Consider the following 15941-nt stretch of genomic DNA (forward strand, 5'->3'; position numbering starts at 1 on the left):
TGCAGAGACAGATTGAGCGCAGTGGTGTGAGTTCATTAAAAATCAAACCAGGTCAGAGTGAAACCTGATCGCAGGTGTGAGGTACAAAGAGAAGAGCTTCAAGAGACAGACGGGGCGGCAGGGAAAGAGAGGGAAAACAGAGAGGATTGTTTGAAAGACGTGACGAGACTGTGTCATTGGATCCAGGCCTCTGAACCCCTCAAAGAGACGAACAAAAGACAAGGCTAATCACACAAACGTTTTTTTCCTCAGAAAAGATGTAAAGGTCACGCAAGAAATCTGAATAGCTGCTGGAAACCTGAGACTTTACACAGACAATGGCGAATTTGTAGATTAATTGTAGCATATTAAAAAGAAAACAAATGTGTATATTTCTAATAAAGTATTGAAAAGGTTGACAATGACTGAATGAGGGAATAAAAAATAAATATTATTTAAAAAAATATGGAAATATGTTCTTAATTGTTAATGTTGTCTTGCGGTATCAAGGGTATTTGTGTATACTGTTGCCACAAAGTCCATTGACACATTTGGGGGGAAATGTTTATGCTCTATATAATTTATTTTCAGTGCACTCTATTTTAAAAAACGAATGTTTTTATTAATTTCTCAGTGAGTATAGGTAATCTATTGGGTGCATTTGAGCAAAACAGATTTATTAACAGATATATTTATTAAAATAACAATTTTGTCACTGATCATGTTTTTAAATAGTAAGATAAGCAAAATATAACCAAAAAAGTATATGCACACTGCAAAATCTCAACAAATTTTATATATTATTTGCTTCTCTTGATTTTTCCCCATTTTTTACATTAATAATTAATATTTTTGTTACATATAAATATGGGTTTACTAATTTTTATACTGTTATCATAAATTATTTTGTTAGATTAGCTCAAGATTTGGCTTGAGTACTGAATAAATGAATGCATATGCACATATATAATATATTATAGCATCTAACAGAAAATATTAATAAAAAAAATTGTAAGGGGTACTCATATACAGTATACTGAGAACTGTATACATAGTATGAAACAAAAATTAACATATTAAAGTAACATCATTGGTTTTATTTTCATTTTATTTATAACAAAAAAGAAAAAAAAAATCTTTTCTTTTCGAAAAATCACAACTGGTTAGAATAAAATGTTTAAATTTACTGTGGTTGAAAACTAAATTTTACTCAAACAGATAACTATAAATCATGAATCCAGAGACGATAAGATTATTACAGTTGTCTGATTTAATTTGTTTTAGTTTTTTTTTTTTGTATTACGTGTTTTAGTATAGTAAAAACACACAACTTACACGTAATATATATAATAATATTATTAATAATAATAATGATCATAATAATAATAAATCATTTACATTTCTAATACACAAAAGAGTTTACGCAGTGCCGTAATAATCATTTGTGTACTGTACAATTACTTCCAAGACTTGACATGACAAGGTGAGTGAAGCAAGAGGACATTTTACCACAGCATTCTGTGTAACTCCTCAAGGCAATATGATAAGCCAAATTTCATGTTGTGTACATATTTATTGCTACTGTTCTCTATGTACAGACCTGTATATCACGCAATGATAATTATCATAGACATACAGAGGTAATGCTTATCATACAACCTGCTTCATAATGAGAACTTGATGAGGGAGGCAAGACCTTTCCTTTCACAGACGCCACATAAAGATTGTGTAAACACAAGGTAATTATTTGTTGTTTGACTCGGAATTTCATGTCACAAGTGAAAGAGGTATTGATTGAAGGAGCGGTGAATGAGCAAGTAAATGAAGGACAGAGAAAGTAAACACACATACAGTACACACCAGGTTGAACAAACTTTTTTTTTTTTGTGTAGCTGTTTTATAAAATGGGAAACGCCTTGTATACAGTAACCTGAGGTCATCTGACAAAACTTGGAAAACAAATTAGCTACAACACTAGTTTTTTAAAGAATTTTACTTTCCATTAAAAATAGGATTATTTTGATTTGCTTGCTTTTTCTTCTTCAACACAAAATCATTGAAAGTCATTTAAAAAAGGAAACATGTGACTCTAAGAATGCAACCCATAGTGTAGGTCTTTGACCTTGCTGTTCTTAGTGGGTCCATTAAAGAGCTTCCTGTTGAAAAAAGACTCAATGTTCTGTTTTCATATTTGCAAATGAAATTCATGCAAAAGAGTAGCCTTAACATACAGTACAATACTGTATTTTATCACATCAGACCTGTTGAATTCCTAAGTCAGACTGAATGGCCATTATATTAAAAAGGAAGGAAACCTGCTACAATCAAGTAAATGCTTGAGCCCTGTCTTGCTTCCTACTCCTTTGGCCAGTTTGCGTGCAAAATGCAGACCTTTCTGTTATTTAGCTTATATTGTGTGGTACAAATAGGCTATAAAACCAGTAAGCGCACAAGGCTGCTCAGCAACGGTCATCAATATGACAACCTAGATGGAAAGATCAAGTTAATGATCATCTAACTCGATATAAAAACTCTATATATACAGTATACTGGTGAATTGGCAGACACAAATACAGCTGGTATTTGGATTAACTACCCCCTGTGCTAGCAGAAATGCCTCTCACAGGATATTAGCGAAACCAAATATCTAGTAAGTGACATTAAACCTGATTAAGCATCTGCTGTGAACAGAGAAGGGCGAGTGGAGGTAAATGAGGTTTAGTGCTGCTTGTCACTTCTGTTAATCTATTAAAAAAATACATTTAGATAAACTGCTTTCACAAACTTAAATTTGATAATAATGGATGAATGAAGGACAAAACCATAAGCAGTAGATAATTTCCTAATCTGGAATGCAGAGCACATTTAATATTTCACCAGGCAGAAATACGTTACAGAGGATCAAAGTTCACTTTTATGAGCATGGTGGGAAAATGACCCAGAAACCTCTGGCATGAATTTAGGTAAAATTGGTTTTATATTCACACATTCAATCATTTTTGAACAGTGACAACTTGTGTAATGGTCCACATTGTGTTTACCATGCTACTTTGAATATTCGCTCTGAAATCGCACGTCCGTATGACTTTGAACAAAGGTGTACTTTGATAGTTAATTTCCCTATTTAGTATTTGCAAAGAACACTTTTTTTTCTGAAATTATATTATTAAGCAAAAAGTCTTAACATGCGAATATTAAATCTGGCAAGAAGTGTAATTTCAATAAATACTTGTTTTTATTCAGTATACAGAAACGCTTTACAGTGCCCCAGTTACAAATGTACTAATATTAATTATGTATAATTACATGAAATATCCAGTTCTGTGTTTTTTATAAATACTAAATACATAAATTTAAAATTACACTTTAAAACAAAACAAAAAAATCTTACTGAAGATTTAACAAAACACATGGTTATTGTGGTAAAACCATAACCTCTAAACAGTCATGATTTTGCAACAGTTTAACAATGGTAGCCTATTTGTGTGTATACAAATAATAACAATACAAAATAAACAAGCACCAGAAAACAAGCTGTCTACACTTTTACCACAATAAAGTCATGATGGGTGTTAGTGTGGTGTAGCATGATGTATCTCTTTGGTTTATTTATATAAACTATTTAGTCTTGAAGAGAAAAAATATAGTCAGCAAATCATCCTTTTAGGCATATATATAGGCTAAGTAGTGAATAAGTTGCTACAGTACATACCAGTCTGTCATCCATTCGGATTTCATCAAACGTGCACATACTTCCCATTCGATTCATTTTAGCGTTTCTTTATTAAAAGTTAAATAAGTTAAATAAGAGCAGCAAAAGCTGAACGTCCCTCAGCGCGCGCGGAGTGTTTTGTTGTGTTGTCCGATACGCTGAATAATAAATAGGTTCGGTGCAGCTTTCACCGCAGGCTGAACGGTTTTGATAGACACTCCCCTCCCTCTCCTACATCTCCCTCCCTTCCTCGCAGGTTTCACGGGTCGTTGTAACGCGTCATAGCGTGAAATCTGTCGTGTGACTTCATTTCTTCGGCATGTCTTTCCGTTTGTTTCGCCTCAGCCCGCGGGAGACCGCAACATGTTGATGTGTTTCACCTGAGAGACACGATCTCATTCCACTATCCCGAGGTTACGGAAATTAAGCAATACAAATAGGCAGAACGTGTAGAAAGCTAGACAGTTTTTTATTTTTTATTTTTTTAAAGAATAGATGAAAAATGTCAGGCCTACTTCAGGTAAGTCAGAAACAAAAGACAAGTCCACGTACAAGGTTGGAGTACATGTGGTCATTTTAGTTATGTAGTGGATTTTTTTAGTTAAAGCCCTAAACTGTCTGTGATTGTAGAAGGTTAATAGTTAAATATGTATTTTAAACAGGATAGTTTATTATAAAAAGAATATATAGGTGAAGAGGGAAAATGCAATATGAGAGTTATTAAGTAATGGCACGTAGGCTATGTGTGACTTAACATTCATCTCCATTCCATTTGACGTTATGTCATTTATTTTTTTTGTGACAGGCTATAATTAGTGCATGTATTGCACACTGAAAGTACATTTTTAACAACTTTGCATCATTGTGGTCCAAACCAGACACAACTGGTATTAGAGGAGGACTGATTGATAAGCAGTTTTGCAGCATAGTTATTTTTTCTAGATGTTTCTATTGACATTTTTTTTTCAATTAAACAATTTCAAAACAATTTAAAAAATAGAGACAATTTATTCTCGCCCCACTGCAGTATTATACACAATCTTAATCTGTTTATATCATATCATGAAATATACATACATATGTTAGCAAATACAAGTTCCCTTATATATTTACTCATCTATTGTATGTATGTATGTGTGTGTGCTATATATATATATATATATATATATATATATATATATATATATATATATATATATATATATATATATATATATATATATATATAATATGAAAACATAAATAAAAAAAAATTATAAAGGGGAGGGAAGAAAAAAGAGAAAAACAAATAATTAACAGCCAAACTGCAAATGTTTGGATCCATTTGCTCTATATCACCACTGGCTGCCAAATTGAATGTAATTTTTTACTGTGACCTTTGGTGAAGTACTGAAACATCTCCATTGTAAGATGGTACATAAGATCCATAATCCAATGATTAAAAATTGTTAGAAATTTGTCCTTCCATTTTAACTCTTTAAACAAAATAATTGTATATCAAAGATAGGCATGGGCCGGTATTACATTCTGATGGTATGATAACCTTGGATAAAAATATCACGGTTTCACGGTGTTATGATTACTGCTTTAAAATAAATTATTTTTTAATGTCTGGGTAAAAAACTAAAACTTTTTCCTCTTTGAACACAATATACTTTATTTTGAGAAACATTTGAAATATTTTGGAAAAGTAAACATGTCAGGCTAAATAATTGAAACTAATCATTGACTTCTGCTGTCTTCATTAGTTTCAAAACCACCAATTTAAAATTACATCGTTGGATACCTTTTCTGCTGAAGATACTGTTGCCCTAAAAAAATGTAAATTAAAAATCTTACATATACCATAGGAACAGTATAGCAGAAAATGTTGCCAGTTTTAAAACATTGACTTTTCCAAACCGCAGTAATCCCTGAAAACGGTTATCGTCCCATGTCACAGATAATTTAAGTTGATTGAATCTCATTTATAATGTCTCACCTGATATCTTCTGAAGAAATCAACATAGTGAGAGCTTGTACAAATACCATAAATGTAATTATTCAGTCGTGTGCTGGAATGCCGCAAAATGATAGACAAGAACACCAGATGTGTCTGTATAGAGTTTCTCTTTGTTTTTACTTTGTTAGTACACATATTACAAAACATTAGTGGCGAAAAAAACAAACAAATACAAACGTCATTCCACAAAAACGAATGTGTACATATAAAGGCATCACACCCATGTTATCAAGTTTGCTCCTTTAACCGCAATGAAATCTTCTATAAATCAATAAAATGTTGTCATACTTTCAAGTATTAACTCTTCTGGCTTTAGAAAATGACTTTTAAATGTGATCACTGCTAGATTTATAAACAATTTATAAATAAAATAGTAGTTATTTATAGAAATATCACCATTAAATAATAAAAAGGATCTTAGTTTCAAATCCTTAAGCCCAAGCATTTTAATACTGTTAAATTAAACATAAAAAAAAGCTTGATAATCCCCCCAAAACACTTAGTGCAATATAATTGTAACAGAAAAAGGCAACAAAGTTTGTTTATAGCAGTTTCAATTGTGCCCGTAATGCCTCCAAGAAAGAGATGCTCAAACTAGGGCCTGCGGGTCAAAGTTGGCCCTTTATAATATATAGTATCATTTGATTAGGCCCGCCAGAGGGAAAATGATTGGGAAAGGTTGACTAATGACTTTAACAGAAATTCTCATTTCTATTTTAATGTAACCTTTTGTTTATTTGTTTTACTTTTGAGCTACAAAAACACTAACTGAAATGAAATGTTTCAATTACATGTTGTAAATGAATCAGATTTTTTTCAAAAGTTACATAATTTAAATGAGAGAAAAAGTAGAAAACATCCACGTGCAAATCAAGGCAAAGGCAAATTCAGCATGACTAGTGTATTCCACATTGAACTCTATTGTTTTATATATAGATTTTTTTTTTGGTTTTATTGTAATAAGTTTGCTAAAATAATATACAGTTTCAAAAAAATATATAATGCATCAGTAAATACGGTTGAAGTAATTGTTTCTATTTATTTATAAATATTATAATATACATCAGGAAATTACACATGGCAACTTTAATGTAATACAAATGTAATACAGTTGCTATACTTTTGGCCGACAGCTCTCAATCAAGCTTGGATTTTGGCCCTTCATAAGAAAAAGTTTGGGCACCCCTGCTCTAAGGTCTTCTGTCCATGGCTTTAAATTGTATTTAAATGTAAATTGGTTATTTGGTAAATTATACTTAGTAGAAATAATCAGTCTTTCATGAAAAATAGCCTTTGGCATTACTCTGAGAAACCCTACCCTTGATTTTAAAAATAGTTTCAACAATTTGTACATGCCTTATGACAGTTGATATTAAGCAATATTTTTCCACAGATTGGGATGGATCAGTGATACTATACGCAGTATGTGTCAAGGGTGTGGATTTTGACTCCTCTTTATAAAAGACATAAAAGGCTCAGCGGTTAATAGTCTGCTTTTGTATGTCATATAAAGGTGGTTCTAGCAGTGCACCAAAAGATGGTTTCACTTGAATGATGATAATAATATCAACAGGTTAAGAATTAGATAAATAAGCAATGCAAACATGACACTGATGGATAACTTAAAAACCACAATAAGCTTTTCTGGAAGCCCAACCCCCGCCTATTGTGTATTTCCTTTCACATTTAATGCTTTTAACTTTGCTAAACCAGGTGCTACATGAATCTAAAACTTCTGTTTCCAACTGTTTAGTTCTTACATCAGATCTCAGTTATCAGATCATCAGTCTGTGTCATGCTATGACTGTCTCTCACAAAACAAATCACTGCATGACTGGTATAATAAAAATCACTATTTTTACTATTTTAAGTTTGGCTTGAAAGAACTTATGACAACATATTATTAGTTTTACATTACGGCATTAAAAAGAATGAAATCATAACAGCATTACCAAGAGTTATATGCTTATAATAAATTTTCCCTTTTGATAGAAGATGCCTTATAATTGCTAAATTGGGACATACTCGGAGATGTTAATGTCAGAAACATTAAAACAACCATTATTCATTTCTGAATTGATAATCTTCACATTTGGCATATGGTTCATATGCAAGGGCTTCCGATGGTCTGGTGTCAACTGTTTGGAGACAAAAATCAGAATATTATTTTTACACCACCTGTCATTATTGAAAAAAGGGTCACAGTTTATAATAAGGTTTACAGTAATGTGTTACATAAACTAAGTATGAACAATACTTGGGGGGATTTCAGATTCTCAGGCTTCTGTAATTAGGTTCAGTAGTTTAACTTTCATGACATTTAATAAGTTCTTTCCATTTCCCTTAAAATTGAAATATTTTGAAAATTGAATAATTGAATATTGAAATAACTGAACAGAAACATGGAAGACTAAGGAAAAAAATGCAAATTTTTATAAGGAGATTTTAGATGAACTCTTTACTTGTACGGCATTTATTATTGATAGTTCAACATTTACTAATGCTTTATTAAAATCCAAAGTCATGCTTTTTAACATTACTTTTTTACATTGTTAATGCACTGTTAACATGAACTAACAATAAACAACAGGCCTGTAGACAGGGGGTGTTCGGATGGTTCGGAAGACCTACCCCTCAATGACAAAGGTCCAAGATTTGCCCCATATATGAGCTCATCTGTTCTATTTTGACTGCTATGGCATAAAAAATTGTGGAAATAACCCATCAAAGCCTTTAAGACCATGCAGAATCTGGAGTAATCTTTTACTACTGAGCTGCTTTATTGTTGTTAAATGGAGAAAACATTTTACAAGATACATTTATTCTAAATCTTGGACCTTGTTCTTGAAAGAAAAAATGACCAATGTAAAGGTGCAAATCACCAAAAGTGGCTCATATTAAAGTTAATTTTCATACTAATGAGGCTGTTGTTATCCATGAATTTTCACATTTACTTTTTTTACGAAAGGCTAAAAATGATTAAGCTCTATATAATTATTATTATTATTATTATTATTATTATTATTATTATTATTATTATTATTATTATTATTATTAATATTATTATTATTAGTAGTAGTAGTAGTAGTAGTATTAGTATTAGTATTATTAATAATAATGTTTTGTTTGTTTATTATTCAAAAGGCCAAATTCTGACCAAGGAAATTCCTGGCAATTTTGTTATTTCCTTAATGAATGGCTGCAGTTTTTTCTGTTTTAAATTTTGTGTATTTTTTCATATTTCTTAATTTTAAGTCTTAAGGTGATATTTTTGATTCATCAGAAAGTGTGGTTATATGATGATCATCAGACAAGCTAATCCAGCTAAAAAATAGTGCATAAAATGTCTATAAATGTCTATAAAATGCAGTATTTAAACCTCAGATTTAATCAGATTTTTTTATTTGACCCAGAAGCATTAAGCTTTTAGTATAGAAAGCACAATGGGAAAATTCTTACAAAATTTTACGCAATTTATCTTAGTTTAACGGTTAATTTGTTTTAATTTGACACTGTACACTGAAAAAAACGACTAAATAATTACTTGATAAAATAATAACAAATCTTTATAAGTAAATTTAAATAATTTGAGTAATCTTATATCAAGTAATTATAAGCAATGCATTTTGAATTTATTCATTCATTCATTTTCTTTTTGGCTTAGTCCCTTTATTAATCTGGGGTCGCCAGAGTGGAATGAATCACCATCCAGCATGTGTTTTATGCAGCGGATGCACTTCCAGCTGCAACCCATCACTGGGAAACACCCATACACCCTTATTCACACACATGCACTATGGACAATTTAGCCTACCCAATTCACTTATAGCAATTTACCTATAACTGCACCCAGAGAAAATCCATGCGAACACTGGTAGAACATTCAAACTCCGCACAGAAATGCCAACTGATCCAGCTGTAGATCGAACCAGCAACCTTCTTGCTAAGAGGCGACAGCGCTACCCACTGTGCCACCATGAATTTATTTATATTAATAAAGTTCTTTTTTAGCTGAAGGAACATTGCTTTTGTCAAATCAGTTAAATCTTATTAGTTACAAGCTAGATTTGTTTTTCTGTAATATGTTTTTTTATATATAGTTTTATCAATTTATAATTTGTCCGTTCCCTCCTATTCCAACCAAATCATCACATTTCAGTTAAAATTAACTTAATATTAGGTTTATTTGCAATGATTAGAACATAATTAAATATTGCAAAAAAAATTATAACTTCTTTTTCCATTCAGTGCATTTACTACATCAAGTAAATATGTAAATCTGTAAAATTCTAGTTATCCTTGACATTTAATATTAGATTAAATATTAGATTTTATTATATATTTTTAAAGTGTAGTTCAGAAAAGGTAAATACATTACTTATATCAATAATACTTTGCAGTAACTTACAGGTCGACATGGATGCTGAGGTCTGTTCAACTAAAGAATACAACGGGACATCATACCCTGCCAGAAAAAACAAAACAAAACAACATTTTAAACACTTTTTAATACAATTTAAGCATTTAACATAAATATCACTTACTGTACCTTCTGCAACATATGAATAATATACAGATAACGGGCGGTTGAGCTCTGCTATAAGAGAAAAAAAGAGGCACTTTATAATCATGCATGAAAGTTACATGTTAAAACATTTCACTGCAACACAGCTTCATTAGTCTTTAAACCCAGGTGATTACAAAACTCCTTAATTCTTAATACATTTGCCATTTACATTAATCTTGCAAATATATAAGCACATCTTTACTAAAATAACATTCACTCATTTGAACAAAAGCATCTACAAAATGAAAATATGTAAGATACTATAACTCTCTGTGTATTTGATTGTGGGTTTGGTTTGAATAGCTTTTCTGCTAGAGTCAAGGATATAACAGGAAGGTGCTAAACAAGTATACAAGGTATGAAACTGATTTTCTGATGACAAAAAGTCATAATTTACCATGTTAGTTCCAATAAGCCATTTCTCTGTCTGACAGCTCAATAGTGTTAAACATTTCTGGACTTCAGTGGTGGACTTACTGTGGCTGTTGTTTATGTGCTTTCGTTTTTTGAAATAAACAATGACACAGATGATCAGTGATATGATGGTAAGCAGAGACACCACTGTGGACATCACTACTGCTGTCAGATTGTTTGCTGTTGTGTCAGTGTTGCCCCTGCTATGGCCAGCAGGAATTTTAGGAGTGACTGCATGAAATATATGATTACATTTTATCAGTGCATTTGGTTTGACAATTTCAATCACAGACTGGCACATTCACACATATTCAACCACGTCTTACCTGTGGTAAACAGTGTTGTGGATTTAGCTGTAACAAGACCTGGAACTAAAATGCAAACAATTTTGCATTAAGAACCTTAAAATCAGTAGGATTTAGCATGCTTTTCATAAACTCATCAGCCTGGGAATATTTATGTGTCTTGTTTTAATGACTAAATCTGATACATTTATTATGCGTGTAAAAATCTTGATCTCTTTAAAAGTTTTTGTTTTAGACACCAATACAATTGTTTAACCGATTCTTGTCATATAAAAAGCAAGATTGCCAGTTTATGCATTACTAGTGAGAATTTTTAAAGGGTTAGTTCCCCCCAAAATGAAAAAAAAATCCCCTCATCCTCATGTTGTTCCGAACCCCTGAGAACAATTTGTTCATCTTCAGAACACAAATTTATATATATGTTTATATTTTAATTTAGTGCACTGTGAAAAATGATGGGTTCCACACAATTACTTAATGTTGTCCAAACAAAAACCAATTAAGTTAATTGCATGTTTTTATTTATTTATTTTTTACAAACTTAAGTAGATTGAACATAAAACAATTAAGTTATCCCAAAAAATCTTAAGGATTAATGCCTCATGCACATTAGTAACGACTTTGTAGCTGCCTGTCGCTCTGGGTGGCGATCTGCTGCAAACGCAGTCTGTGTGGGTCTATCGCATGGAGAATACAACCGGCCTCAGCAAGAGCTGAGAGGATCACGTGAGCTCTACTGGTGCTCCTATTGCCTGTAGCTTAAGAAAGTCGATCTTCATTTGCATAAAGTTGAAGGATTCTCAAATTTGTCACATCGTTCAACACGCCGACCCGCTCGCTATTGTTCGCTGTTGCTCGTGTAGACGGAGGTCGCCAGAAGTCGCTCACTTTTCGTTGAAATAAACAGTCACTTGTCGTTGTCGCTTTGCTGCTACAAGTCACTTGTATTGTGAATGAGGCTTAAATTTGATTTGAATGTGTAATAGGACAGTAGTTTGACAGGGAGCAAAGTTGGAGAAATTAAGAGAGGGAAAAAGAGAGAGACGGGATAGAATGGAATCAAATTGGAAAAGGTCTGCGAGACATGAACTCAGGATGACCAAAGCACAGTTGTGCCACATGTCACCATACTACCCACCAGGCTATTATACTGACAAATTAAGATATTTTAAATGAAAATCAAGAGCTCTCTGACACATAGATGACAAGAGTCACAGGACTTTATTCAACAGTTTCCTCTGTTTGGTGTTAATTCCAAATTCATGTACTCAACTTTCCCTGTTTGAAACAAACCGAGCACAGCATATCACTCATGAATGCACAGACTGAGCTGATAATGAAACGAAGAAATTGTTGAATAAAGTCATTTTTATGTTCAAAAAATTATACTAGTAGCTTCGTAACATTACGAATTAACCTCTGAGAACACATGGACTGTTTAAAGGCATTTTGGTACCTTTCTGAACTGCAACTCTTTCTGTAAATTCAAGGGGCCTCAGAGCTCTTGGATTTCATCTAAAATATCTTTAAATGTGTTATGAAGATCTCAGAGGTTTTGTTGGGGTGAGTTTTCATTTTTGAGTGAATTGTTTGTGTCAAGGAATAATAGTGTTGTTAGAAATGTTGTCGTTGAATGATTTTATTTCAGACATCATTAAATAGAGTAACTGAAAAAAATGTCCTACAATTGTACATAATTAAAAAATTCAACTGTTGTGTAAAAACAGTATCACTTTTGTTTTTATGCAGTTGGTTTAATATTATTAATGTTGCTTAATTAGATTGAACAAAATGTGAAATTATTTTAAAACGCACCTTTGATTACCAGCTTCACTTCATAGCAGGTTGTGTCATTCACTCTGCATCGATACCACAGATCATCAGCCTTTACTGAATCTCTAATAACCAGAGAACCATTCTCTAGTTGTTTCGCTCTCTCAAACAGAGGGTTCGAGAGTTTCTCTGTGCTGTTTGAGGTTGTGGATGATGAGCGATATTGTGTTATATCTGTTGACCGGTGACCTTCAATGACTTTCCAAGTGACTTTATCAGTTGTGTTTCGTTGAGGATGTTCAGAGCATGGCAGCAGCACTGCAGAGCCTGATACTGCAGTGACAGACTTCATTTTTGTACAGTCTAAAACCAAAGAAACACAGTACATGTTTATGACTCTATAATAGGGATTATTTGCTTGTTTGAAGAATGTGTATTCTCACCTTTGACTGTCAGGGTAAATCGAGTTGCGTTGAGGCAGTCTTGATCTTTGTAGACCTCACAGTCATAAAGGCCTTCATCTGTTTGTTGGATGTCTTTCAGATTAAGTCTAATATTACCAGCATGTTTACTCACAGACCATTTCTGGTGCTCTGATGCTGGAGAGATCAAGATGTCTTTAACTGGGTTATTCTTGCGTAGTTTCACTGTTAGAGTTTCCAGCAGGTGGGTTGTGGTTAAACAAGAAATGGACATGCTGTCACGCTGAACACGGCTTATGTTCAACTGATGAGGCTGTTCACAGGGTCTTTGAGCTAAGAGTGAAAATAAAACGAGAAATGAAACATCTTTGGAGAACTGGGATGTAGAAAGATAGGAATTACCACATAGTTTACAATAAAGATATCATTTTCTGAAATTATCCTGCTGAATGCAGTGTGTATAAAATATTTAATTTCCTAAATTTACTCGGTAGCACTTCACAATACAGTTCCCAAATCAAACAATGACAAATATATCTAAAGCATTTATTAGGCTTAAAGAAAAATGCCTGTTATTATTAATTAATAAATCTGAGCTGACAATGAGCAATTGTGTTTTTATCGTCAAAGAAGAATAATACTGTAACAACTGTTTTGCTCTTTGCTATTTTGCTACACATACAGTAATTGCAAATGGTCGGGATTAAGGTTTATTACAATCTTATGTCAAGTTGTCGCACAACAACAAACAGTTAAAACAAAGACCATCTTAAGTTACACAATTTCTTCTACAGTAACCTTTTTTAAACTTTCTTTTATATAATTTTAGAACAGAACCAACAAAATCTCACGGCAATTTGTAACTTTTTGATTTAGTGGCTAATTTGTATGAATTCGTATGATCTAAATCGTACAATTTAGTACGATTTGCTCATCCCTCAATGACGGTTGGGTTTAGGGGTGGGGTTAGGTGCCATGCCTCCATTTTAAAATAGTAAGACTGAACTTGTATGAATTAACCACTGAACTGACAAAACGTAAAATACTTATATTTTCTCATGAGATCAGGCTGAACAGAACCTGTACATAAGCACACAAAAAGATCAGCTGAGGTCAACTTCCAAATAAGTTAACATTATGTAACGTGTAAATGGCATTGATGATATTCATGTTACACCCATGGCACATTTACACACCCAAGTGCATAAATAATATTCATTTTGCTTTGTTAAGTAATTTTACTTCATATAAAAGACACTTACCTCCGCATTCCAATAAAGCAGCTATAAAAAGATTTAAAAGTCGGAAATATGAAAGCTGAACACTCCCCATCATCTACAAATGCTCACTGCAGGGTAACAGACCTCTATGTGAGCACAGGCCACATCACTGCACTTTCACAGAGTTGCCGAAATGTAAAGTGAAAGGAGGAAGTAAGATCTTGTGCTCATTCCTCCCCGTCAGTGAGACTGTGTATTTCAGCTGCTAATTTGCACCTTTAAACTAATGCATCTATTTAGAAAGATGCTATAATACGATATAGAAGTTGAAAGTATTAAGACAGGAAACACACCATCACATGGATGTCTTTAAGCAGCTCACTGCAGACAAACTTAATATAAACAGAAGCCACAAAGGTTTTTCCTTCTATTTTTTTTCAGAAGTAGGAAATGGGATTTCTGCAAAATGTCAAGCGACAAGCAGTTTTGCTCACATTTGAAATCATTAAATCAATTAGCTTCATGTTTATATAGGGATAACATGGCCATACAAATCATTTATTACATTAGTTCATCAGAATGTTTTTTTTTTCCCTGAAACCAATAAGTATGTTTAAGACTGTTAGAAGTACTGTATGCATTTTCTTTGGACTACTGCCCCAAATCGATGAAGAACACTTTTCTCTTCATCCAACAATTTCTCTACAGACATTAAAGAATTAAATTCCTGATTGATTCACCGCAAAATTAGTACACTTGTGTTATTAGCAATGATTACTAATGCCAGAAAGAAATGTTCCTTCTAGAACTTTAACAAAAAATAAAAAAATGTAAAATTTGTTTGATTCTTTGTGCTAAAAATTGTAAAATGTCAGTGGTATTATTTTTAATTATAATAGATTACTTAAATTTAACAATTATCATTGCATAAAAGCATTTTTTTACATTAATATGATGTGCAATTTAATAGTCATTTTACAAAACATATCCTACATAACACTAGTAAAGTGAACTAATGATTTTTTGGTAAAGACTACTAATCCATATTTAATTTGTCTTCTATGTCATGAGAGTAAACTCTTTATTCGTTTCACAGATTACTTATTATTAAACAGATCGCATGAACAACGCACTTCCTCTCAAATCTGTCATTCACTTTCCGGGTTAACCCTTTTGGTTTCCCACATCTTCCCTCTTTAGAAAAGAACATCATGTTTTCCACTTTTAACACAAACCCCTAAACATTGGTTTATGTTTAACAGCATACCCAAATTAAAGTGCAACATCAAGCAATGATAGTTTTTTTTTTTTCATAAACTCAAATCTTAATTCCTTTCTATAACCTGAAACAGTCCATTTAAGCCTAGTTCACACTACAGGATTTTAAACATCAGCAGATCGCTGTGCTGTTCACACTACATGACTTGACTTTGTGTCTTTTAATCTCTGTGGTGTTCACACTACGCAACACTCCGTGAACGATCCACAAGAGGGGGGTCACACACTACATGATCTGACAACATCTCATTCCCCATCAGCTCATTCAA

The 15941-nt window shown here is 32.6% G+C and overlaps 2 protein-coding genes across 6 annotated transcripts in view; both read right to left on the bottom strand.

Moving 5' to 3' along the window:
* The window catches only part of tuft1a (tuftelin 1a), a 198190-nt gene that overhangs the window by 18258 nt on the left and 163991 nt on the right, over window positions 1-15941 (bottom strand). Inside the window, exon 1 of one of the 2 annotated variants that reach the window (NM_001080001.1) lies at window positions 3692-3806. The exons of the other annotated variant lie outside the window; for it this stretch is intronic. Within the exon in view, the coding sequence (NP_001073470.1) occupies window positions 3692-3748 (57 nt within the window). The 5' untranslated portion in view covers window positions 3749-3806. Of the gene's footprint in view, window positions 1-3691; window positions 3807-15941 lie in introns of those variants that run through there. 2 annotated transcript variants of the gene reach the window in all.
* Window positions 5792-15941, bottom strand: part of LOC101885445 (uncharacterized) — a 31210-nt gene continuing 21060 nt past the window's right edge. Inside the window, exons 1-8 of one of the 4 annotated variants that reach the window (XM_021472990.3) lie at window positions 14437-14645; window positions 13196-13507; window positions 12795-13115; window positions 11001-11039; window positions 10738-10905; window positions 10243-10290; window positions 10102-10158; window positions 5792-7831 (exon numbers count right to left, since the gene is read on the bottom strand). In XM_021472990.3, coding sequence (XP_021328665.2) covers window positions 7755-7831; window positions 10102-10158; window positions 10243-10290; window positions 10738-10905; window positions 11001-11039; window positions 12795-13115; window positions 13196-13507; window positions 14437-14509 — 1095 coding nt within the window. In that variant the 5' untranslated portion in view covers window positions 14510-14645 and the 3' untranslated portion in view covers window positions 5792-7754. Of the gene's footprint in view, window positions 7832-10101; window positions 10159-10242; window positions 10291-10737; window positions 10906-11000; window positions 11046-12794; window positions 13116-13195; window positions 13508-14436; window positions 14646-15941 lie in introns of those variants that run through there. The other 3 variants (XM_073925500.1, XM_073925499.1, XM_073925501.1) reach the window with 3 other exon arrangements.

This window comes from Danio rerio, chromosome 16 (assembly GCF_049306965.1).
Source record: "Danio rerio strain Tuebingen ecotype United States chromosome 16, GRCz12tu, whole genome shotgun sequence".
NCBI lineage: Eukaryota > Metazoa > Chordata > Actinopteri > Cypriniformes > Danionidae > Danio > Danio rerio.